Source organism: Cydia pomonella, chromosome 7 (genome assembly GCF_033807575.1).
Source record: "Cydia pomonella isolate Wapato2018A chromosome 7, ilCydPomo1, whole genome shotgun sequence".
Lineage (NCBI taxonomy): Eukaryota > Metazoa > Arthropoda > Insecta > Lepidoptera > Tortricidae > Cydia > Cydia pomonella.
The window spans coordinates 22,987,960-23,013,812 of NC_084709.1; the positions used below are offsets into that span (position 1 = coordinate 22,987,960).

The 25,853-nt window shown below is 36.5% G+C and overlaps 2 protein-coding genes across 2 annotated transcripts; both read left to right on the plus strand.

Annotated features, from left to right (window-relative positions):
* The first annotated feature begins 7,898 nt into the window (after positions 1 to 7,898).
* On the plus strand, positions 7,899 to 16,502 carry LOC133520179 (beta-1,3-glucan-binding protein-like). The gene is made up of 8 exons (XM_061854549.1): positions 7,899 to 8,023; positions 8,680 to 8,872; positions 9,669 to 9,823; positions 11,488 to 11,651; positions 12,525 to 12,776; positions 13,572 to 13,720; positions 14,966 to 15,067; positions 15,874 to 16,502. Exons 2-8 carry the CDS (start codon positions 8,684 to 8,686, stop codon positions 15,988 to 15,990), a joined length of 1,128 nt encoding a protein of 375 aa, XP_061710533.1. The 5' UTR covers positions 7,899 to 8,023; positions 8,680 to 8,683; the 3' UTR covers positions 15,991 to 16,502.
* Positions 16,503 to 17,455: 953 nt separating this feature from the next.
* On the plus strand, positions 17,456 to 18,156 carry LOC133520183 (insulin-related peptide 4). The gene has a single exon (XM_061854553.1). The coding sequence runs from the start codon at positions 17,716 to 17,718 to the stop codon at positions 18,022 to 18,024; it is 309 nt and encodes a 102-aa protein (XP_061710537.1). The 5' UTR covers positions 17,456 to 17,715; the 3' UTR covers positions 18,025 to 18,156.
* Positions 18,157 to 25,853: the final 7,697 nt, after the last annotated feature.

The following is a 25,853-nucleotide window of genomic DNA, read 5'->3' on the forward strand; positions in this document are numbered from 1 at the left end:
CCTCTTAAACATCTAATACGCCATCACATCTCCGACGTGCACGACCCCTCCTTGCAATTTGAATAACTAACAATACCCATTATCTGAACATCATTCAAACGTGAACAGCAAACTACAACACATTATTACGCACGTCTGAAATAGTGTTGGTTCCTACCAACACGAGTCTTTTGAGTCTCAATTTGAAGAATAATAATAATAATAAAATACTTTATTGTGCACTACAAAGAAAAATACATGTTACAAACGTTACTGAAGATCTACAAGTTAAAATACATAAATGTAGGTCCCCTCTCTCTGAATCACAGGTATGTAACTGTGTCCCAATCCCTATCGCGCGGTGCAACGTCATCAAATACCTTGGAATTATGTTGGATGAAAATCTCAACTTTAAACTACATATTGATGCCCTGTCCAAACGTTTAAGGAAAACAATCGCAATAATAAAACGAGTTAGGGACTCAGCAGACCGGAGAATCCTAAAAATGGTTTACACAGCTATTTGTCAATCCGTAGCTAGTTATTGTGTTAGTATCTGGGGCAACGCAGCAAAAACCACGCTCCTAGGTGCGGAACGGGCCCAAAGATCGGTGTTAAAAGTTATGCTTAGAAAACCTTTTCTCTTCCCCACGTCTCAATTATATAAAGAAGCCCGGGTCTTGAACATTCGACAGCTCTTTATACTCCGAGCCTGTATACTTACCCATAAAAATTTGATTGGCACGGTATTGCACAATGATATGCTAAAAAAGCGCACTTTTATACTAAAAAAACCCTCAACAAAAACTAAGTTTGCTAGGAGATTCGGCAGCTATGGGAAAGCATCAGTGTACAATTCAATTGTAAAATACTGCAACATTAAGGAGCTCCCTGTTAAACAGGCAAAGCGAGTTATATGTGACTGGTTGCTAACTATTGATTATAATAAGACTGAGGAGATAGTGCAGTAATGATACGGTGATACACGCTTGTATCGAGAAATAAACATTAAATATTAGGTTAACAAGTCTCGATTTTGCCCATATGTTGTAGTAATTTATGTTGCTTAACTAATACACTTATCCTTCCACTTAGCCCTAGGGGACTTGACTGACAGACTGACTAACGAAAATCCCTAGTAGCTAAGTTTTAATAGTAGTATCTATATTTTAGGCATAATTCTCTAGTTTTTAATTCATTAACTGGTTGCCCAAGATACAGGCTATGCCTAGTTTGGGGACCCCTGTTCCAACGGTTTATTATAAAACTATCGCTGTATCATAGATATAAGAAGTAAGGAGATTTATAACGAAGCATAATTTCAACGAGTCTCGCTGTCTCCAACTGTCCCCCACCACATCATTAAAGGCGTGGCCAGACAACCAACTCACGCGCTGTGATTGGCCAAACCGCGCGGTGTAGGAGCATAGAGCGGCGGCACTAGAGTGAGGACAATTCGATAGAGCTATCGATATTTTACATGTTCTGAACATGAGTAACATGACCTTAGAGTTTTGACATTTTTGTTTTAAGTAATAATTGCCATAGACTTAATTTATATTCCTTTAAATTTTTGACCTTATTTACGAGCTAAGAATTTTAAGGTACGTGTAAGGTATATTCGTTGATCCATAAATTGTCTCACAAAGGTTTTTACTGATAAAATGTAATACAAAGCTTTTAATTAAAAAAAAACATGTACCATGATGCGAAAGCTTGTTTATGCTTAACTAAACAAATTGGTTTAAATTTTAGTCATTATTTGATGTAATGTTTGTTTAAATTGTTTACTTTGGGATTGTCGTTAGACGTGAGCGCTTCATTAAAAAAATAGTTTCAGTTTATTATAGCATATTTCGTCACCAATTGAAAGCAATTCCAGCATGTTACATAGAGTTATGAAGAACTGCGAAAGCAAGTTATAGTAAATTATATTGTAAGTCTTATGCACCATTAAATAAGCTTTTAAATCATAATATATGTACGAATAATAAGGAAAGAGTAATAATAATTAACTATCAGTAAAAATCTTTCTGATAGAACTTTTGGATTGACTAAGTATAACAATATACTATTATTTTAAACATATTTATATTCTATCGTTATATAAATGAGGTGAAGTGTAACTGGAAACATTTTATAGGGCCCTCTACCTGTAGCATCTATCCATTTTTTTTAATACTGGAATTTTTCGGGAAACTGAAAGAAATTGCAATCATGAACATATTTGATTATACCTAGTGCAGTTATTCGAATCGTTGCTAAGAACCTGAATAAAATATACTTATAGGTATAAACTATAATGTTATAAATAAATTGTACTTAATTAAATCAGTTTAATTTTTGGCTTACCTATTCGATTTTTAATCCAAATTAATAAGTATTAAATTAAACATTAGGTGCATATAAAATAATTGTAAAATTTTACTTGAAAAATAATTACTTTCATTCACACTATATCCAAACATTTTTATCGATAACGCTCAAAGATCAATTATATGCACGAGCACCACTCTACTTCGCGGCGTCAATGAAGGGAGCGGTTGGCGGTCGTACCAAGAAACAATAATGCCCCTGTGAATATCGTTAGCGGTTTAATGCATTGCGCCGTTGCTAAGGACACTACAAATAGTTTTCCATGCCAAAGCGTCAATGTAGGATGCATAGATAAATTGGCACGCGTTTGTATGACCACATGGTCTGACTCAGAAAAATCATATGTCACTGGATTTATTTGTTAAAATGTGTGGTTTTATTGACTAATACGTGAAAAAAAATGTGGTATGTAAACTCCATGATTCTTATAGTTTTTGGATGCACTCCTATTTCGACACAAAATAACGCTATAATTCGGCATTTCAATAAAATTGACGCGCACATTGTTCAATGACAGCTAATTTGCTACTGTCTTACGGCGGGCCGGTATGGCCACGATGTGGCCATGTCGCGGCGACACGCGCCACGCCTCCGTCAGCCATCTAGTACTTTCTATGATCTGAGGTTGAACCCATGCTTGTGTGTGCAATAATAAATTAATTTTTCATTTTTTTTTTCATTTTCAAACAAAGAAAGGACATAAGTGAGTAGGTAACAACAGGCAGACTTATCGCTAAAAAGAACCCATCTTTTACGAGTTTCTGCGCTTAAAATTCCGAGTCTTATCCTGACTAAGTCTTTTATTGAGTCTATTTTAAGCGTATGAGTCTTTTTGTACTCGAGCCTCCGAATAGAAACACCTTCAAAAATGTTGTAGGTTTAATTAAATAACAGTAAATAAAAAACAGCCTATTATACGTCCCTCTGCTGGGCATCGGTCTCCTCTCAGCGCAAAACAGTAAAAAAGGGGTTGTTCTACGATTTGTGTTGCTAATAAGCCATGAATTTCGCATGAAGATCATGTATTTCAAAGTTTTTAGTAAAAATAAAGAGAGATCCCTGAAAGAACTCGTCGAGTCTTACTTAAAGCATCAATATCATGTAGTGAAACCTTCTCAAAAAACTACCCTTCGTGTGCTAAATTCCTGCAGCGGGAGGGAAAAAATGCCTACGTCTGCCGGGCGTTGGGCGGGCTTATACATCATCTCGCCCAATTAAACACGGAACAATGAAATTTCTATAACGCTAAAAGTTTGTTGACGTTACTGACCAACTTGAGCCTATCCTTGTCTAATGATCTAGCAGTGATTTATGTTAGAACACTGCAGTACTAATTTTTGGCGCTCAACTTTCCATCAAAAGAGAGTACCTAAACATTGTCCCTTAGCGGGACACAGGCAGACGAACCGATATTCCTTCCTGGCAGCAGAGGGAGTACGGCATACGCCCAGTCATGTGCAAAAATGTATTATGGTTTACAATATCTGCCAATGCTGCTCTCTGGCGGCAGAATATTTTATTTATTTAAACTCTATTGTATAAAGATATACAATTATGTACAAATGGCGGACTTAATGCCAAAAGGCATTCTCTACCAGTCAACCATAGGGCCAAACAGAAACACTAAAAGATGGTGCACAGAGAAACAAACAATCCAATAAAGACAATTGACAAATACATTATTGCAAAGGCAAACATTGTACGAGTATAATATATATACTTAAACAAACATACTCGATCAATGGACTCGAGTCTTAACCAACACTAATATGTAATACTAATAACATGTGATGAACAATGGTGGATATAATTGGTGTCTATCCCGATATCTGTAGGTTACAGCGCTTTTTATAGTATACTTTTATAATTGGCTACTTGACTGTTTTTTTGTAAATAATGCCAAACGATCTTGATTTTCCTGAGGATCACATGTCTATATAGGACTCATGGCATTTAAGCAACGCAAAGATCAGAAATGAGAGTTAAAGTCTGACGCTCGCACTCGACGATTGAAACGCCTCTAACAAAATGATAAGGTGATGTGACGTCACATCATATAAGTCTGTCCTAATAAATGTATGGAAGATTAAGGAAATTGCCATTTTGACCATGAAATATTGCGTTTATGTGTATAGTTGTCATACAATTTATTTTTCAATAAAATGTAAGGAATCGAATGGTACCATTTTCTTTTCTATTTTTGAAAGACAAACAAAACATTTTTTTTTTAACTTCGGAGCCTTGTATTTTTTTATAATCTCAATATAATTTTTTTAATTCCAATTCTTTATAATGGATGGCTCATTTTCTATCCATTTAACTAAATTTTGTTATAATATTCAACATGTGTCAAGTACCCAATTATATGACAAGCTATGATTCATTAGTAAGAATTAAAACTTTTTTTGCTAAAAAGAGTAATGCGAATCACCATTATTTTCTAAATGATCATTTTAGTCTCTTTTAATATCTATATATGAGAACTTTTTATCTTTAAATATATTGTCACAAAATGTGCATAGTTACTTATTTAAAATACAAGAAATAAAATCCTGCTTCAAGTTTGTGGCATAACCCAATATATTTAACGGAACCTACGTTTATCTGTCTAGATCAGAATCTTTACAACTGTGTCTTATGCATAAGAGCATTTCTTTTTTTGCCACTTTTTTTACGAGACCTTTTTTGCCACTTTTGTGTTATTTTTAGTCAGAATCACGACCCCGTTTCATCCTTATGGGAGAAAAAAGTGTGCCAAAATTTCCATACATTTTTGAAACTCTTTTTATACCATTAGGTATGAAAGAGCTTGTCATTCTGAGTAGAAAAAACACAAAATTTACGGCACCACATTACACCCTGCCAACATCGGGTTTCTTACAAAAAACCTACAGCTACAGCCTAGCAACATCACTACAAGGATCAGAAGTTAAAATGCGGTCTAACAATTATACATACGACATAATTCTAGACAAATATCTCTACAACTAAGTCGTATGTCGGTCTAATTTATGAAATAAATTAGGTTGTCCATTGGTTTAACGCGGAAACGCGACAAGCGTAATGGGCACCTTTGCGCCGGGAACGATGCGGGGTGGGTTGTTCGAATAGTTTTTATGGGTTAATTTAGGTTGAGTTAAAATAACTAATGTATTCCCTAGTTTTTAAGTATTTTGAATGATTGTAATTCATTTAATGACAGATTGTAATAATATAATTTATAAATGAAAATCTCTCTTCTTCCTCGCGTTGTCCTGGCATTTTGCCACGGCTCATGGGAGCCTGGGGTCCGCTTGACAACTAATCCCAAGATGTGGCGTAGGCACTAGTTTTTACGAAAGCGACTGCCATCTGACCTTCCAACCCAGAGGATAAACTAGGCCTTGTTGGGATTAGTCCGGTTTCCTCACGATGTTTTCCTTCACCGAAAAGCGACTGGTAAATATCAAATGATATTTCGTACATAAATTCCGAGAAACTCATTGGTACGAGCCGGGGTTTGAACCCGCGACCTCCGGATTGCAAGTCGCACGCTCTTACCGCTAGGCCACCAGCGCTTCAATTTATAAATGAAAATCAAATTCTTAAATAAGTAACCAGTTTATACTTACCTACATCATTAATATTTCATGTATATGCTTCTTTCACCAGTGTAAGTATGAATTTAAAACTTGCTTACCTGTTTCGTGCCAATCTTGAAATCTTTTTCTCTAAATGACGGATCCCAGATAGTTCGGAGCACCCGAAAATCTATTTTCGTCATTAACCATGTTAATGGGTTTTGTAATAATATTAGTTTCGGTACTCTCTTCTTTCTAGGCTTACTATCTTTAGGTTTTCTGTTGAAAAATATTGTTCTCGGGAAGCCATTGACTAGGTCGAATTTTGAAAGTTTAGATAGATGTGGTAGTTTTGAGTCGTTTCGGGGTTTTATAGGTTCAAGGGAATGAAATTTAGTTGAATTTTGATTAAAATTTGATTGAAAATGTATTTTCTTTGTTGCGTTGGAAGAGGCACGCCATGCGGAGGTGTGGCGGGCTAAGGTAAGGCTGTGGCGATTCACAGCGACTGGCAAATGCAATGTATTAAGGAGAATACATTTCCCTAATTTTAGTCCCCTTTCCATCTGAAAAAAAAAACAGTTTCGTCATCTTTAAAATATGATTCATGTTTATTGTAGAAATATATACTTGCATATTATACATACCACAACATTCCCTTTGAACCTCGATGAATTTAGTAGATTTTTTGCATTTTTACTTAGAAATAGTTACTAGTAATTTAATGTGTCCATGAAGTAAAATTATTCACCTAACGCCATTTCTGAAATGTCATTTTTTGGCACCTCGCCAAGTGACAAGTAGTCATTACGCATATTTTAAACAAGTTTGTAAACAATAGTTTTAATATCAATTTTCGGTGATGGTTATGGCATTTTCGTAAAAAAGTGTATTCTGTGTTTTTATTAAAAAAAACCTAAAGATTTTGGATTATTTCTATTCGGAATCAAGAGCACTACCGATTTAAGCAATAAAATATGTTAATTGGCAGTTTTGTAATAACCGCGTTACAATACATGTTGTATGGACCGTTACAAAATTGACAAATTGTATGGAGAAATAAGAATTAGGCAAAACGGGTACATTTTTTTTCTGAAAACCCCCGTATACCAGTACCCCAGAGAAATATTGAACGCGTAAATTATACTATGTATATAGGTATTTACCCATAACGCACAAGGGAAGATGTACAATTGTATAATTATGACTTGAAGGAAAACTATGGGTAAAACTGATGGCGTGCAATACTACAATACCGAATAGCCTGACTCACAAAACGTTTGAAAACGAGGACTCCTATTGGATGAGTCTTATTATATTATATTTAATATAATAGTAAATAGTATTAATATAGTTCTGCAACAGTAAACACAGTGTAGTAATGAAAGTACGTTAGAACAGTTAACTCGTAACAAGGTGGTAGTATTAATTTCGTCAGTCAGCGGCGGATTGTAAGATCAGGCAGATCGTGAAATTACTAGGCGTAAAAGGTAATTCTCAAAAATATGACTGCGGTCTAATTGCCGTGACCCATACAAAATGTATGAAAAGAGTCGTGGCAAAGACGTGACCGCAGACATATTCTCAGAGAATGACCAAAATATTACAAAGGAACATTACGATGGCAAAGACGTGACCGCAGACATATTCTCAGAGAATGACCAAAACATTACACAGGAACATTACGATGGCAAAGACGTGACCGCAGACATATTCTCAGAGAATGACCAAAACATTACACAGGAACATTACGATGGCAAAGACGTGACCGCAGACATATTCTCAGAGAATGACCAAAACATTACACAGGAACATTACGATGGCAAAGACGTGACCGCAGACATATTCTCAGGGAATGACCAAAACATTAGACAGGAACATTCTGATCGGCTTGATCTTACGTTCGGCCGCCGACATACATACATATATTATTATTTCAATAAATTATTTTTGTTTTACCTATCTAATCAGTATTACCAAATCACGGATATTATGCTGTTTTCGATTCTACAAGATTGCAATCGAACGGCCTTATCTTTTCATTTCAGTATAAATAATAAATCATATCAGAGAGATTGCCAGTGCAGCAGTTGGATTTGATTTAACGGGTGAGTCTTTTATTTTATCTTAAAGTTTGGCTGATAGGTACTATTTACGTATTTTTGGACATTAACGAGACCAATATTTACTTATACGAGTATTTAGCTCTAGTTTTTCTTCCATGACTTAACGTTGATTTATCGTTTTGTAATTATGATTACTGTAGGCAAAGAAAATTGTATTGTGAAAGATATATTTTCTTGGTTCATATATCCTGACCAGCAGGTTTCCAGCAACATATCTCACTTTTAATACCATGAATACTTAACTAGACAAATGTGATTTTAATTTGCGTCAAAATATTTTAAATATAAAGGAATGGTAGGTCTTTTTATAAGCTGGCTCATCATCATCTCAGCCGAAAGATGTCCTCTGCTGGAAAAAGGATCTCCACAACGAACGCTCATTCACTGCCCTCAACCCACGGTTTCCCACGGGTTTAACCAGATCGTCGGTCCATCTAGTCTGGGACCTTCCCACGCTGCGTCTTCGGTACGTGGTCGCCACTCGAGAACCTTTCTGCCCCATGATCAACGGTTCTGCGAGCGATGTGGCCCGCCCATAGGCTAGCTAGAGGATTAGATATATAAATATATTTCAAGTCCAGTTACGGATTACTTATGTAAACTACAAACAGTACAAACCGCGATTATTTTGTTGTCAGTACCATGTGGGCATCACTATTCTGGTTGGCCGCACTGGCCACGCTCAGCAAGGCGTGTACGCCGAGCGTCACAACTGTGAGCGGGTCACACGCCCCGGCCACCGTCTGCTCGGGCGCTCTGATCTTCAGCGACGAGTTCAACGAGTTTGACCTTGAGAAGTGGCAGCATGAGAACACGCTTGGTGGCGGAGGTGTAAGTAATTCTTGAACTTAGACCGGAACTTTTATATAAAAGGTAATTAAGACATTCGTGAAATACGTACTTAATTCGCATTATTAGGCAGAAACACCGATTTCGCATCAACGAATCAGGAAATAGCCTAAGACTTGAGATAATATAATGTTTTAATGCACAGGACAGAATCTTGGCCATGATATCAGATAGGGAGCGTGCATGAACTGTAGGAGGCAGCACAGGAGCCGTCAGATTTTTGGCGCGAGGCGTAAATGTGATGTTTTTTGTTCCGATGTAACCCACAAGATGGCAGAACCTACTATGCACAAGAAAACACGTGACGTGTACATGTGCATGTTTATGGTTCCGATTCAGGCCACAAGATGGCAGACCCTCCAACGCGCACGGTCCCTATAGGATTGATTGTCCTTAAATACGACATGCTGGAGTGTGCATAAGTATCTCTAAAAATGCACAAGTCGGCTGATGTTCACACTATTGAAAAGAAGTATGTATTAGTAGAATACACACAGACATAGAATAAACATTACATATAAAAATACTAACTGAGAGAATAAGATAATGAGCTGCAATGTTACTAACCATTTAATATGAATCTTTATTATTTTAAATAAATGATTATTTAATTAAATTGAATGTCCCACAGATTTTTGATGGGGAGCATAAATGAACTGTGAGAGGCAGATGATGAATTTCAGATTTAGGTCACAATAATATGGCCGAGCTTCCAAAGAACTTCGTTGAATTGTCCTTTTATTAAATTTATGTAACATCCTCCTTCAATGTCTTTCAGAACTGGGAGTTCCAGTACTACAGCAACAACCGCACCAACTCGTTCGTGCACAGCGGCAACCTGTTCATCAGGCCTTCTCTGACATCTGACCAGTTCGGCAACGCCTTCCTCGCCAGCGGTACTTTGAACATTCATGGTGGAGCTCCCGCTGATGAGTAAGTTATTCAATAGGTACCTGATGCGGCGAACGATGATTCATAATGAGAGTTTCTCCAAATAGCTTTTCGATAGATCTCATTTGAAAATAATTACAGAAACAAATATCCGTGCTTATCACACGAATAAATGCCCTTACCAGGATTTGAACGCATAATTTGAACCATCGGCTTCATAGGCAGGGTCACTACCCACTAGGCAAGACCGGTCATCAGCTGTAATTGGTTTCTTCTCAAATATTTGCCATTCCCTTGCCTCGGATAGGTATCTTGGAGTTTATTAATGATTTCCAATGCGTAATCTTATCATACCAAAATAAATCTAGTAGGGGTCAAGATAAATCGATTGTTAATCGCTGACGTATGTAATAATTTTTTCACCACACCAACAGGTAAAGGCCCTCTTGATTATTCAAAAACGAATGAGAAAGTTTCATTTTATCCACATGTGGGGCAAAGTAATCAGATGCAAATTTTGAGTTGTTTCCTTATGTTAGCTAGTAGAATTGACTTTTAAATGATGATTGTGAATGATCATTTTTTTTATTACGTTCATTAGGATTTGATTTTATTTGTTTTTTTTTTGGTATTTCATAGTTAGTAGTTTCCTCGTGTTGGTGTGGTGAACAATTTTGTGTTTTACAAGGGGGAAAAGTTGTTGTCGTTTAAATAACTATTGTTCTCAAATCAGTTTTATTACATTCATTTTAGATACGGGATGCAGGATTCCTCTAATTAGGTGTTTAGGCCTATTATAAGTAGAGTTTTAGAATTTATGGACCAGATATAAAATGAAATTTACAGAGCCGATGGGTCAAACAAAAATGTCACTTCTGTGAAATTTCTGAAAAATTCAATAAAAGAAGACGATTCAGTCACGTTTGTCTTGTTTGATTCTCAAGTACTGAAAACATGTATCCCAACTTTAAAGATGCAGCGTATAAATTAGCTTTTGATTCTTTGAACTTTGCTATGTCTACAGGAAAGACGATAGTTAATCATACAATAGGTCTAGATCTAGATCTAGTTATCAAAGTATCATGATTTAATGTATTGTTAATCTCTGTTACTTTCGTATTGTTTATTATTTAATCGTATGGCTAGATATTTGTCAAGGTCGCTTACAGTATTAGTGAAACTTTAACTAATTTTTTTTTCGTATTGTAAAATAGTTATTAAGTGTTTTGATCAATAAATCAATTGTAAACAATTTTTATTTGGATTTATGATAATGTGGATACAAATTCAATAATATAACTAAACTATAAAACTTAAAAACTAAATCTAAAATTAAATAATACTAAGCTTAAAAAAAATATATAAAAAAATATCCCCCTGCGGCATGGTGCCGTAGATGCTGGCAGCATTTCCTCGTCGTATTGCAAGATTTATTCTTTGAGCGAGGAAGCTGCCAGCTCTACGGTTGCCGGTGACCTCTGCTAACCTTTTTGGAAGTTAACAAGCTTAATAAGCTTAACGGCTTGGACCTCACGGGCCAAGGGTCTCGACGTCAAAAGGTATGAAATTGTATTCGGCGCTCAGATACACGATCCTTATATTCAACACATTGAGCTTACTGTGAGACTTCTAGAACGATTTTTTTTTATTCAATATTTGTTTTTAAAACTAAATATTTGTAAAAATATGAAATGTTTCTTTCACAGATGTACAAACCCACAATGGTGGGGCTGCGAACGCACCGGTACCCCCACCAACGTACTGAACCCGATCAAAAGCGCGCGCGTGCGCACCGTCAACTCCTTCAACTTCCGCTACGGACGCGTCGAGGTGCGCGCTAAGATGCCCGCTGGGGACTGGCTGTGGCCTGGTAAATATCACCAATCAGATGATCAATTAACTCACTGATCAACGGTCAACCATCGATGCTCAGAGAGGATAGGGGACGACCGGTTGTCCTTAGATGTTCCGTAACTATGGCTATTCGTTTGATTTTCCGGTTTTTTCAAAATTATTATTAAAGGAGTTAGGAGCGTGAAACAAACTTGATACAAATATTTAAAAGCTCTTACATAACTCTTTGTAGTAATAAAAGAAAAACAAACGAAGTCCACATTACATTGAGAAAAATGGGGAGTACGTTTGTATGGACAAAGTGTCTTAAACTTCCGCTAGGGGTGCGTCGAGGTGGATGCCAAGATGCTGGCTGAAAAATGGCTGCAAGCGAGACGCGCGGGCGTATGATAGGCAAATGACATAATATTGACATCAAAATGTAAGTTCGAATTAGCCTCTGGTATTTACAGTTCCGACTACAATATTCAGTTAAGACAAAGACCCTCACAAGTCAAAAAAGCATCCTCTCCAAGACAAGTCCAGTTTCTGCTTCAGCTTCGAGCTCAAAATTACAAAATGTGTTGCAATTAAGATCTGAAGAGTAGTTCTCACGATTTTGAATAAATTTTCGGTATATGAGTATACCTATATGGCCCAAAACCACCGTTCCATTTTCACAAAATCGTAAAGAAAACGCCTGTAGTTTTTGTACGAGCAACGGACATTTTTGTCAAAATATTTATTACTTCATTAATGTTGGAATTTTACACACGTAGTAAATAATAAAATTCTAGATCCAGTTTTGACTATAATTTAGAGAACCAAGTAATCCATACTTTCGCATCTCTTGATTCCTGAAACACTGTACCAGTAACCTCCTACTCAAACTGAAATTTTCTATTAAAAGCTATCTGGCTGATGCCAGCCCACAACGTGTACGGCACCTGGCCTTCCTCGGGCGAGATCGACCTGGTGGAGTCCCGCGGCAACCGCAACATGTTCCAAAACGGCCTGCACATCGGTACCCAGGAGGCCGGCTCTACTCTGCACTACGGGCCCTATCCTGAGCTGAACGGATGGGAACGCGCCCACTGGCTCAGGAGGAACACCAATGGATACAACAGCAACTTCCATCGCTATCAGCTTGAATGGACGCCAGGTAACTAACTGAAAATTCAGTGTTGTTGACATTATTTCCAACAGAAAAGTTGACAAGAACATTTTTTTATTTAAACTTTATTGCACAATACATTAAGAGTACAAATGGTGGACTTAATGTTAGAAGGCATTCTCTACCAGTCAAACATGAGCTAAACGGAAAGATCTAGTTGGTGAAGGGTCAGAATACAGTTAGAGTAAAATAAAATAAAAAAAACACAAAATTATATTATATTATACATATATAAATATGTTATACATACATAATATTATACAAAAATAAATTAATATAAAAACATACATACCTAAATATATACTCATAGAAATCCATTGAACAATGAATGAATTACTTCCTTGCTTCAGATATAGTTACATATTTGAAGCAAGGTCAGAAAACACATCAAGGAAGATCAGCAATGAAACAGTTGTTAAAATTCATTAAAAATAATCAAAATATGTTACAACATAATGCTGTTTCATTGTTGATCAAAATTATGCTTGCTGCGTTTTAAAAAGTTGTTGGATTAGTAACCTAATCTATAACACAATATAAATAAAGTTTATGTAACGCTCTGGTCAAACACAATTTTAAGTCACTTGATCGCCCACCCTTTGGTAACTTTTACTGTAAGCGGCAATTTTTATTTTTCATCTTCCTTCCTTTTGTTTGAAAAAAAAAATTCTTCCTATATTGGAAGCTACAAATTATTATGTAAAATATGAATGTCCAGGGAGACATCGTTTCAATAAATTCTACGATCTCAGTAGAATTATCTCCGTCTGCTCTTTTTTACAGACTTCCTAAGGTTCAGCATCGACGACGTGGAGCTGGGCCGCGTGGCTCCCGGCAACGGTGGGTTCTGGGAGCACGGTGGCTTCGGCCAAGGACGTGACATCAGCAATCCTTGGCGCTACGGCTCCAAGATGGCGCCTTTCGACCAGAAGGTACTTTAAGGCCTAGTCTATTAACAGGAACTGGGTCAAACACATTTTATTATTATTGTATTCTTAAGAGAATTAAAAGTAAATTTTGACGCTGCACCCTTACAGGTGGGCTACATTTTTTCAGCACTTGAGGCTCAAATAAGAAACCACCCGAGGCTTTAACTTTTGTTGCTTTGTCCACTGAAAGGACCTTGTGTAAAATCTGTAAAATGTGTTTGATCCAATTACCTGTTTTAATTGGCCGTCCTTATGTATTTGCAATAAAGTATACGGATTGTGAGTTAATAACGTGGGTAATTGTAGAGGACATGTACGCACAGAAAGAGCGTATAGCCTCTGAAAAACAAATTATATCCAAATCGAAACTAATGCAGTAAGATACCTTTGGGTATGGTGCTTTACACACACTAGGGTCCCCTCCCCTTCCCCTGACGCAACCTCACCTTTTAGCATGAAATATGTATGGGGGCAATCAGGGGCAGGGGAGTTGACGCTAGTGTGCGTAAAGCACCATACCCAGAGGTATCATTCTACATTCATTTCTGCTGCATAAGCTGGATATAATTTGTTTGTCTTACCCATACATTAGAACAAAACTTGACCGAATCATATAAGCTCCATACTTGACGTAGCAATTGAAACTTAGCGTGATCCGACTCTAGTACGATATTATCTTGATAATGCCAAAACGTCAGTTTCTTTCTTTATATCGAAAATTGACGTTCACATCAATCGTTATCATATCGCTAACCGCGTCCACGCATACACCTTCCTACGACACACACACACAGACTAATACGACATTAATAATAAAGAAATACAATATACTAAATTCTGTACAGACATTCTTACACAAATTGACTAAGTCCCACCGTGTGTTGTGAATACTCAGACAACGACATATATATAATATACAAATACTTAGATAAATAGAAAACGTCCATGACGCGGTAACAAATTTAATATCTGTCACTCATCACACAAATAAATGTCCTTACCGGGATACGAACCCAGGACCATCGGCTTCATTATAGGCAGGGTCACTACCCACTAGGCCAGACCGGTCGTCAAAAATGATGATTAGTGATATGGAGACTTAAGAATTATGACGAAAGTAACTCTATCTGTCTGTCTATCCATCTGTCTGTCTGTTGCCTCTTCACTACCTAAGTTGATTCCAACATTTCTAACGAAAAATAATCTTATCTGACGTTGTTATAATAATTTCTTTATTGTTGGCTCTAGTTCTACCTCATCATGAACGTGGCTGTCGGCGGCACCAACGGATTCTTCCCTGACGGCGTCTCCAACCCATCCCCCAAGCCTTGGTGGAACGGCTCTCCTTCTGTAAGTTTATTCACGAGCATACACCCATACATCGCATTATGATGCACTTTGTCTTATATATATTTGAAATCATTATTTTGTTAGAAATAATACATCAGATTTCAAATCCCCCACCCCCAGAGCCCAGAGACCCATTTCTGGAACGGTTTTAGACTAATTTTATTAGTCCACATACTGTCAAATCGTATGGGTTACCATGACAACACACTAATAATATTAGACTAATATGCTTAGAGAAATGGGCCCCGAATTCTAACTTAAAGATATGTCAAATATTGTCAAGATAAGATATGGATCGGATATATCAGGGTCAAGTGACTTTTTTTGTTTCAAGAAAATAAATGTCACTTTTGACACTTACATATCTGATCCATATCGTATCTTGACCTAATATTTGACATTTTAAAGTTTGAATCGGGCCGTTAGTTTAGGTATTGATGTAAAATAGTTGTATATGTCAGAGCCAGTTAAATTTTTTGCTTACAAGATCTTATATTTTATGTTGACTTTTCTAAATCATGTTTGTATATTTACAGTATTTAAGTATTATTTAAGCTTAACTGTAATTATTTTAATTTTTGGATATTTTTGTAGGAAATATATTTTATTAAAAAGTATTTTTCTATCAGCATGGGCACGATGACAGGTGTCATCTTCTTAAAATTTATAAACTTTAAACGCAAAATCTTGCAAAATTGTATTGAGATGATATCTGTCATAACCTCATAACCATATCCACGCTATTTGAAAAATACAAAGCCCTCCCCTCATATAGCCAAACTTGACAAGTTTTTAATTGATTGCAGGCTGCGACAGATTTCTGGCTCGCTCAGAACGCGTGGCTGCCGACCTGGAACCTGGACGTGAACGACGGCCAGGACGCCTCAATGCAGGTCGACTACGTGCGGATCTGGGCTCTCTAGCAACCTTCTTTCTTCACAAATGGGCACGGGCCATAACTCGACAATTGACGCCTTACAAGCTCCTCAGCGGGCTGTGTACAGGGGGCCTAGCCAATGTGCTAATTGTTTACGCTACGACAGCGTAACGCTTTCTGTCTCTCTAGTGCAACAGAGAGACATGTACCGTTTCGTTGTCATAGCGCAAAAGATTGGCATCTTGGCTAGGCACCCAGATGTCTAATTTGCGGAAAGTCTCCAATAGTTCGTGTCATCCACGATGACGCGTAGATTTGTCAAATCTAACCTTTAATTACATGTCAATACGGGTCAAGGCATGCGTCGTCGTGAAAGACACGATCTATTATTGAACTCAAGTTTCTAATTCGGAACGTCCAACGTACAAGCTTTACCTTTTTGGAGACCTTCCGTTGCCACGTGTATAAAAATATTATTTATCGAAAAAGACTTCTACTTAGTTTTGAGATAAGGTTCAAAATGTCCAACCTACAAAATAAATACAAATACAATTTTTAGTGTCGATTTTTTTCACAATTACCTCAATCAATCTCAGGCCTTTCTTTGCCAACACTGTTCGCTGATAAATGCTAATGGTATTTGACAAATGTTACGGTGTTACCGAATATAAGTTTTCTTTTTCTGACGTTATTAGGTAATATCGACACACAACGCACTGCTCCTTCGTCATAAATGTTACGCACAAATAAATCGTGACATCTGCCTAAGAACAAGGAAAATGTTAATAACGGTTATGTGGTATAAAAGAGACGACATTGAGAGTTATTTTTAGATCTGTCTATATTTTCCTACGCTATAATAATATAGGTTCATATATTACAATATTCTCCAATAATATAAGTATTAGGGCAATTCTATTTAAATTTGTTCCCCAATTTTATATTATTTCCACTCAGAATCACGAGCTGTTTCTATCCTAATACGAGAAAATAGTATCCCCAAAAAATCATACATTATTTTTGTCTGTTTTGTTACGGTCATAGAAGGTTGTATTGAAAACCGTAACCACGCGGACCAAATATTTTGAGGATACTCTTTTTAGGGTTCCGTAGCCAAATGGCAAAAAACGGAACCCTTATAGATTCGTCATGTCCGTCTGTCTGACCGATTTTTTTAAAAATAAAAAAGCTCTTTATTTGGAATAGATATATGTCACATATTTCTTTGTATTTTCTATTTTTAATTTTTGGATATATATATATATTTTATATTTTATCTCTGACACTTAGAGACTTATACATCTCTAATGAATTTTAGTATTGGTTGGTTTAATTTTTTTATCATTTTTTTTTGTGTAATTTGACATTTAGAGACAGTATACATCTCTAATGAAGTATATATTATTTCATCGATTCCAGATTTGTAATTTTTTTTTGTAATTTTTATTGTTTGTAAAAATGGACATGTAAAAGTGCCCCTGTGGCCTATTTGCTGAATAAATGTTTGATATTGATATGTAATATAAAAATTCCCAATTCTAATCTATCATCAAATTTTTTTGGTACAACTTTGAATTGAAATGCCCCATTAATCGACGTCATTACTTCTGACACATTTTAAACGTCCTACATACGTCTCATCTCATTAACCCGTATCATAAAACCCATCCCACATTCAATACTGAATAATAATGAAGAACATGTAGTATAAAAGGGCTATAATTAAATCATTCAGCACAGTCTCGAACTACCCTTCCAACGAACATCAACCATGAAGATCCAGGTAGCAATCCTCTTGGTCATCGTATCTATTGTGGCAGCTGAAGATTCCGCACAAATATACTGCGGAAGACAACTATCGAGGACCTTGGCAGGGCTTTGTTACGAGAAATACTACAGTCAAGAAAAACGATCACCGCATCATGATTTTTATGACTATGGATCACAGTACATTTCACCTTGGCTGGCAGATTCCACGGCTCAGAGATTGAATGGTGTCAGAGGCAAGAAGTCAGTCGGAATTGTCACGGAGTGCTGCGATAAGCCGTGTACGGTGGAAGAGATGATGACTTACTGCTAGAATTGGCGATGGCTATGAGCAGATGGTAAAGAGTTATAAATAGAGTCTAAACTACTCCTGATATAGGAATTGCGAGAGGATTTTTTGAGGCATACATGTCCCAATTAGTGAGCATAATTATTGATGATTGTAACTATGGTATGGTGCATGTTGCTAGTAGAATCGTCGGCTGTTTAAGTTGGACAAAGTTCTCGCGTGAAGCAAAATTGACCAATGATCTGATATGATGGTCGTATTTGTCTACGTGACAGCGTGACAAAGACATTGTTTGTCTCTTTTAATCACGTAGTGTTAAAAAAGGACACTTATTGTATTACGTAGATAAAGCCATCCACAATACACCAACTGGTCAAGTTCGCAGGGAACTGTTGGAAGAAAGCAGTGTTCGACTAGCGGCTGTGAAAATCATCGAGGCGGCCTTTGTCAACCAGCGTCCAGATGTCTCCGCCAACTGCCAAGATTTACGTCAAGTATACCGCGCCCGTACAATCGAACAAACAGCCCACCATAGAATGTTTTCACAGTGTCATAAATGTCATAATAATTTTACTTTGTCAATGTAATGCTAATGACGTAGTAAATGTGAAAAAGTTACACAGTGGGTCAGGAATCAACTTGTTCGATCGTACATAAATAGTCACTATCAATTGTGCCAAGCCACTGGCTCCTTAATTTATTTTAGGCTCTTTTATAACTCTGATACTTACTGCTGCGAAATGAGAATACAAGACTACTGAATAAACGTAAAATTCTTACAACTAAACTTTCGTGTTATACAAAATGTAAAATACCCTACGACTTAGAGTCTGACCAAGTTAGCAGCGATTTTGATAGCCCAGGCGGGTACTTAAAACGGGGGTCGTTCAATGAAATTATGATGTTTACTTAACACTTACCGTCTGTGCTATCAAAATCGCTGCCAACTAATCTTGGTGTGACTCTACTAGTGTTTAAAGAAAAATAGTATTAATTCTCTGATAGATACGTTGCGATTTTCATAGTGAAAATAACGATTTTATTTTTGAGTTTTTTTATGTTTTCCAAGCAAAGCTTGTCCTCCTAGATATAATTATACGTATAATGTATATACTACTAATTCACCGTCTTTTCTTTTGTTTATTGCCTACTAAATATTATTGGAATACTTAGTATAAAATAGAGCCTTGTATCGTATGAATTTCCTAAAAGGCTTTTTACGTCTAAGACCTAACCTAAAATCCATTGTTTCTTTTGTGTTATCGGTCGGCTCCCGTGTTGGGCGCGTGGCAAAGCAACATGTAGTTTAAAAAGCGGCTGTATTGTAGTGGTTTTAAGGTTCAAATTTATACCTAGAGCCTAAATGGTCGCGCACTGTGCGGTTTAAGAGGAATTTCCTCCCACGGACGCTCCGGATGTGGAATGAGCTCCCTGCCGATGTTTTCCCGAGGGTATACAGTATGGGGTTCTTCAAAAAAGGAGTGTACAGGTTTTTTAAGGTTCGGCAACGCGCATGTAACACCTGGAGTTGCAGGCGTCCATAGGCTACGGTGACTGCTTACCATCAGGCGGGCTGTATGCTTGTTTGCCACCGACGTGGTATTAAAAAAAGTACATGTAACATGTTTTGGTAATGTAGGACGATCAACCACCTCAATGTAGGTGTGCGCTCATATTACATAAATTTACCTTACCACTCTCGATGCAGTTGATTCTACATGACATTATTGACGTCATTTTTGCAGGCGTACATAGGCTACGGAGACTGCTTACCATCAGGCGGGCTGTATGCTTGTTTGCCACCGACGTAGTATAAAAATAAAAAACATAGTTCTGTAAATTTGCACTTTATTTTCTTTTAATAATTTCGTTAGGTACACCATCAGAACGTTTTATGTTTGATTTGATACAACATCATTATTAATTAAATATATTAATTAAAATACGATTGACTAGATGCAGTGCGCTTGCTTAAGTTTAGTTATGCATATACAGGGTGACCTTAGCCATTGGACAAACCCTGAAATCCCACGTAGGGTTACTTCTCGGGAATGCTCTGACGTTAATATTTTTTTAATTAGAACAAAAGATAAAAAAATAAATTTTCCGAACAAAAGTTATTTGCAATAATCGACAACAAAAAGAAACACAGTTTTTGGCAGTGTTTTTGACAATTTGTTCGAAATATTTGATAATAATGATATTTTTCAAAAGTCAGAAGCTTATTAGTGTCATAAATAAAAAAGATAATCAAAAAGGTTGAAGAAGGTTCCATACTATTCTTTGAGGAGCCTTTTATACCTTAGGAGCTACTAACACGTACAGGCTGCTCCAAAGTAAGAAATGTTAATTGGTTAATTTCTACCGCTACACCGGCTGTTATGATCAGGGCCGGATTTAGGGGAGGGCAACCGGGGCTACTGCCCCGGGCCTCCACAAAAGAGCCCCCCCCCCCCCCACAATAGAGAATTCGGTAAATTTACCATTTTATTTGGAAAAAAATTGGGGCCAGGGGGCCTCCACTCCTTTATTGCCCGAGGCCTCCAGACCTCTAAATCCGGCATTTCGGCTTTGTCCAATGGCTAGGGACACACTGTATGTATAAGTAATTTAATCACTATTACGTATATTCTTTTTACAAGTCAGTGTTATATATTAAAATTTTACATTAAGTAGTCTATACAAATAACTTAAAATGTACCTATTACTAAATTAATAACTTAATTTCTAGATTTAATTGCATTTTTGCAGAAATAAATATATATCTTAGTAAGTTTTTTTTTTTATTAAGTATCTGTCGGCTCAGTTCGAATAATGCATAAGATGTCACAGCGATACGATACCAATCTGTAGGGCTAAGATGGTCGGCTCTTTATCATTTGTCACCATACCTGTCCCGTTCTAATGAGTATGTAAGTGCGAAAGTGACGGGCATAGTGACAAGTGATAAAAATGGAACCATGATGCCGCCGCTGGTAACATTACTTCAACCACAAAGGTCACTTTTGACACTGACAGATCCGTATCGTACCTATCGTGCGAATCGATAAAATCAACAACATAAAACATTACATTAAATAAAATTTAACCTTTAATGTAGTCAACAAAGAGGGTTTTTTTCTATATTAAAATTTTCTTTACCCTCAATCATAATGAAAAGTGGTAGTGTTTAAAAAAGGTACCTATGTGTAACTTAAAGTTAAAATGCTTTATTTGAAAAATAGCTTTTCGATGACGTATTAAAATTAACTATCCTTGTTGGTGCAATAATTAACTTACATAACACCTTATTTATTTACACACTTATTGCACACTAACTAGAAGCCGATTACGATTAGGTAGGGTCTAGCGTTATTTGGCTGCGGTTTTCGGTAAGGTGGAGGTACTTCCCCAGTTGGGCTCTACTCTAGATCTGGAATGACATCCGCTGTGCTGTGCCCTACCACACAAAGCGAGATGACATTCACAATGCCCATACCTCTCTTGTGGACGTAGTTTAAGGACGTACCCGGGTTCAAATGTGATAATTTTCGTCCGCGCATCAAAGATAATGGGCCAGCGATGGTGCGCATGCATCTACACGTGGCTAATTCCATAGTGCGTGCTCTCAACCATCGCATGGCCACTTCGCTATTCCAGCGCTGGGCCATCGTGTAGAGGAGCCATAATGGCGACTGCGACTGAACATAAGTATGTGAAAAAGTAATAGAAACATTATCAACATTTAGAAATATCATATTTACACATTTTTATTTTATGATAAGAGTAAGGATAGCTCCTGTTTAAATAAATTGTTGCGTAAACAATTTAGTTTCATGAAACTCAAACGTTGTAAATGTAGTGAAATAAAACGTTGGTATTAAGATGATTGCCATGTCTTAACAAGGTATCATGTCCAACTTTATATTTTAATACCATTCTATATAAAAATGAACATGGACGCATTGTCGTATATCTAAGAATGGGCCTTACAGGCACTAAGAATGCCTAGTTCAGCGGTGTTACTCACGAATTCGAGCCAATCGTGCAGTCTAACGCAACTAGTTGCTACCTATCGCGCGCGTGATGCGAACTCATCAAACAATCTCGTTGTGGCGTTCGACCGTAGACTGCACGATATTGGCTCGAATTCGTATGCGTGACATCACTGTACTGATCCCATTCTTATTGTCCGTAAGGCCCGTCCTTAGATATATGTCAATGCATGGGCGCAATAAAAAACATCAATATGAATTTGAAACACCTAATTATAAAGCTCGCAATTCACGTGCGCAATAATGAACACACCAAAGATGAATTCGACTTTAGAATTTAATTAGGTATAGAAGCATTTGCAAGTTATGGAAGGAATTTTCAGTAGGTAGGTAATTTGAATTTAGGATTTATTTTGGGCTTCTAAAATCGGGTGTAAAACGTAAATTTACATCTATATTATAAACCCAGGTTATATCGGCCCGATTCAAACTTTAAGATACGTCAAATATTAGGTCTAGACACGATATGGATCGGATACGAGTGTCAGTGTCAAAAGTGACGTTATTGTTTCAAGAAACGTCACGTTGGATACTGACATAATATCTAATCCATATCGTATCTAGACCTAATATTTGACGTATCTTAAAGTTCGAATCAGGCCGCATCAGATGGTATTCTAGCGAAAATACTATGCAAATTTCAGCAATACTCGAATAGAAATGTAAATCATAGAACGTTGCGTGCCTGTCAAAAAAGGTCAGAAGGTACGCCTTATAAAGTACAGGCCATAAGGTCCGATCCTAAATAAATATGTGCTAAGTTTAGTAAAAAAAACATCTATTTCAAGCTCCGTTTGATCCTATACGATAGAATGAACAATAATACTTCTAGTTGGAACGCGTCAATCATGGCTCATGATCAGTGATCGGAACTATGGGAGTAAAACTGGAAAAAAAATCAAGCGGACGTAAAAAGAGTGCTTATAGCCTTAAACATATTCGAATATCTATGAATATAAATATTTTTATGGCTGTAAGTACTACGAGTATACTATTCCTATTCCTATGGATATGAATATTTTTAGGGCTGTATGCACTATTTTATGTCCGCTTAACAAGTTTTGTTAAAGTTTTACTCCCATAGTTCCGATCACTGCTCATGATATATAAAATAAACCCAACAAAAGATATAGAACGTAACAATACTGCTAATTGTGTTTTTTGCTCATTTACTATCTGAATGTTTAATAAATAAACATCTATTCGAAAGTTCATTGGCTAGTGACTAGCCGCTAGTCTAAAAAATATAACTAAACGTAAGTTGTTTTAGTACTCAGGTACTTATATATTTACGTTGTGTGCAGTTCATTTTCTATTTGAAAGTAGTTGTTGTTGTTCTAAAATGTGTGCATATAATGCGTATCATTATTTCACATGTATTTTACTTCCCTCGTAATCGAAATGAAAAGTAGAATGTTTAACTCGAGTAAAAAGCACTATTTTAGTCTCGGACTATTAGCGCTCTCACTGTGTTTGGGCGCCAAACTACCTCGACAGAAATGGGTGCCTTTCATCCCTTGGGTAACAATCTATTACAGTACATATGGTACTTTACCGCAGTAGTGCGATTATTAGGACATTACCTAACTATATCGAAAATTTAAAGGTTCATACGTACTGTAAAACGTGCGATACATGTGCGAATAGGTTTCCTATTTTTCGCACTTGTAATGTACGTGAAAGCTATATAAAAATTAACTGGCATTAGGGGCCATCATTCGGCGCGAGAGATATGATGGTAATGTAGTAATGATCAATTCTGTTGGTCGGGTTTGTAAAATATTGTAAAAATGTATAATGTAACTTGTAATTTCCCAATCATTTACAAAATGTCTTAAGTAATATGACTAGAATACAAATTATTGATAATCGATTAATTTGTGCTAAATGAAATTTAGGTAATCATTGATTAAAATATTGACTAAGACTTATAACTTAACCTATCTTAATTTGAAATACACACATTTCGTAATAGGTACCTACTTACAATTAATACAATACAATACAATACAAATACTCTTTATTGCACACCTCAATACAGAAACAGTACAAATAATACAAAACATAAAGAAGAGGTAAACAACAGGCGGTCTTATCGCTAAAAAGCGATCTCTTCCAGACAACCTTTAGGTAGCGGAATTAAAAAAAAATTACATTACAGATTAAATTACAGATTGAAATTTATCTCAGGCGGCTCATAAAGAAGTTACGCGGTGATTGAAATAGAGGTGAGTTGTCGAAGTAAACTTTGTAGCCACAGTAAATTTACTGCCATCTTTCGACACATGATTAAAACTTTTAGAATGTCATTTGACTTTGATCCTTATTCTTTCACTTATATGCAGTGATCGGAACTATGGGAGTAAAACTTTAACAAAACTTATCAAGCGGACGTAAAAAGAGTGCTTATAGCCTTAAAAATATTCGAATATCTATGAATGTAAATATTTTTATAGCTGTAAGTACTATACTATTCCTATCCCTATGGACATGAATCTTTTTAGGGCTGTATGCACTATTGTATGTCCGCTTAACAAGTTTTGTTAAAGTTTTACTCCCATAGTTCCGATCACTGCTGATATGTGTTTAATTTCTTCAATATCAAAAAATTGCGCCATCTTACCTGGCAGAACCCAAAGGTTATGCCGCCATCGCTCAAAACGATACCGCCATACCTTCGGCTTTTGATCTAATAGATAGCGCCATTTTTTGATAGGTATTTAACAATTTTTACCCTTATCAGAGAAAGGATCAAAGTCAAATGGCGTTCTAAAAGTTTTAATAATGTGTCGAAATATGGCAGTAAATTTAATGATTCTACAAAGTTTTCTTTGACAATCCGGCACTATTTCAAATTATCTTTGGTAGATGGTAGCTGAGTTTTGGATCAACTAGTTTATATATTACATTTTAACCTACTTAAAATAACACAAATCAGCTTTATGCAGCCAAGCCTTCACAGACTGGTTGCAGCTGACCACGATAACTTCTTCTTACCATCTGCCTGAGTTAACGGTATAAAGTTCCGGTAAATAATATTAATATGCATATTACCTTTGTTATATTTGTAAGTGATTTCCATCTGAATACTTAAGGTCTAGTAGTAGTCCTTTGTGCGAGCGATTATGTTTTTTTTTCGTAGAGGTTTTTTTTATTTTATATAATACTGAGTGTTTATATACTCACCTGCAATAATTAACGCGATAAATATATGTATGTAGGTCAAATTGAACAACTTTTACTATAGGACCAACCCCGAAATCGGGAAAATAATTGGCTGTTTCATACATTTTGGCTGTACGATCTTGATATTTTCTATGAGAGAGTTTTTTTTTCGCGATTTCGGGGTTAGCCCCATAGTAAAAGTTGCTCAGTATGACCTATATATTCAGCCCGTAAATTATTGCAAGTGACTAAATAAAGAGCCTGCATAGTACATTTTTTTTTATGGTAAAGGAGGCAAACGAGCAGACGGATCACCTGATGGTAAGCGATTACCGCCACCCATGGACACCTGCAACACCAGAGGGGTTGTAAGTGCGTTGCCGGCCTTTAAGATGGGAGTACGCTCTTTTCTTGAACGTTTGAAGGTCGTATCGGTCCGGAAATACCGCAGGCGACAGTTCAGTTTTTTTTTACCAGACTTTTTTAGTAATATGCTAAGTCTCCTATTATAATTCATAGTATTTCATTGCAGTATGCATCATATGTTTATATAAAATGACTAGTCAAATATGCAATCTGCAAACTAACCTATATTGTTTACTCTATACATGTTCATACAAAAAAACACAAAGGTGATATATTATTGGCCGGCAC

What these genes read in the sequence shown, in the direction of transcription:
- LOC133520179 (XM_061854549.1), top strand. Translation starts at nt 8,684, where the DNA reads ATGTGGGCATCACTATTCTGGTTGGCCGCACTGGCCACGCTCAGCAAG. An exon ending in TGGGGACTGGCTGTGGCCTG is followed by an intron (nt 11,652 to 12,524) that starts GTAAATATCACC and finishes TTCTATTAAAAG; the next exon opens with CTATCTGGCTGATGCCAGCC. An exon ending in TCAGCTTGAATGGACGCCAG is followed by an intron (nt 12,777 to 13,571) that starts GTAACTAACTGA and finishes TCTTTTTTACAG; the next exon opens with ACTTCCTAAGGTTCAGCATC.
- LOC133520183 (XM_061854553.1), top strand. Translation starts at nt 17,716, where the DNA reads ATGAAGATCCAGGTAGCAATCCTCTTGGTCATCGTATCTATTGTGGCA.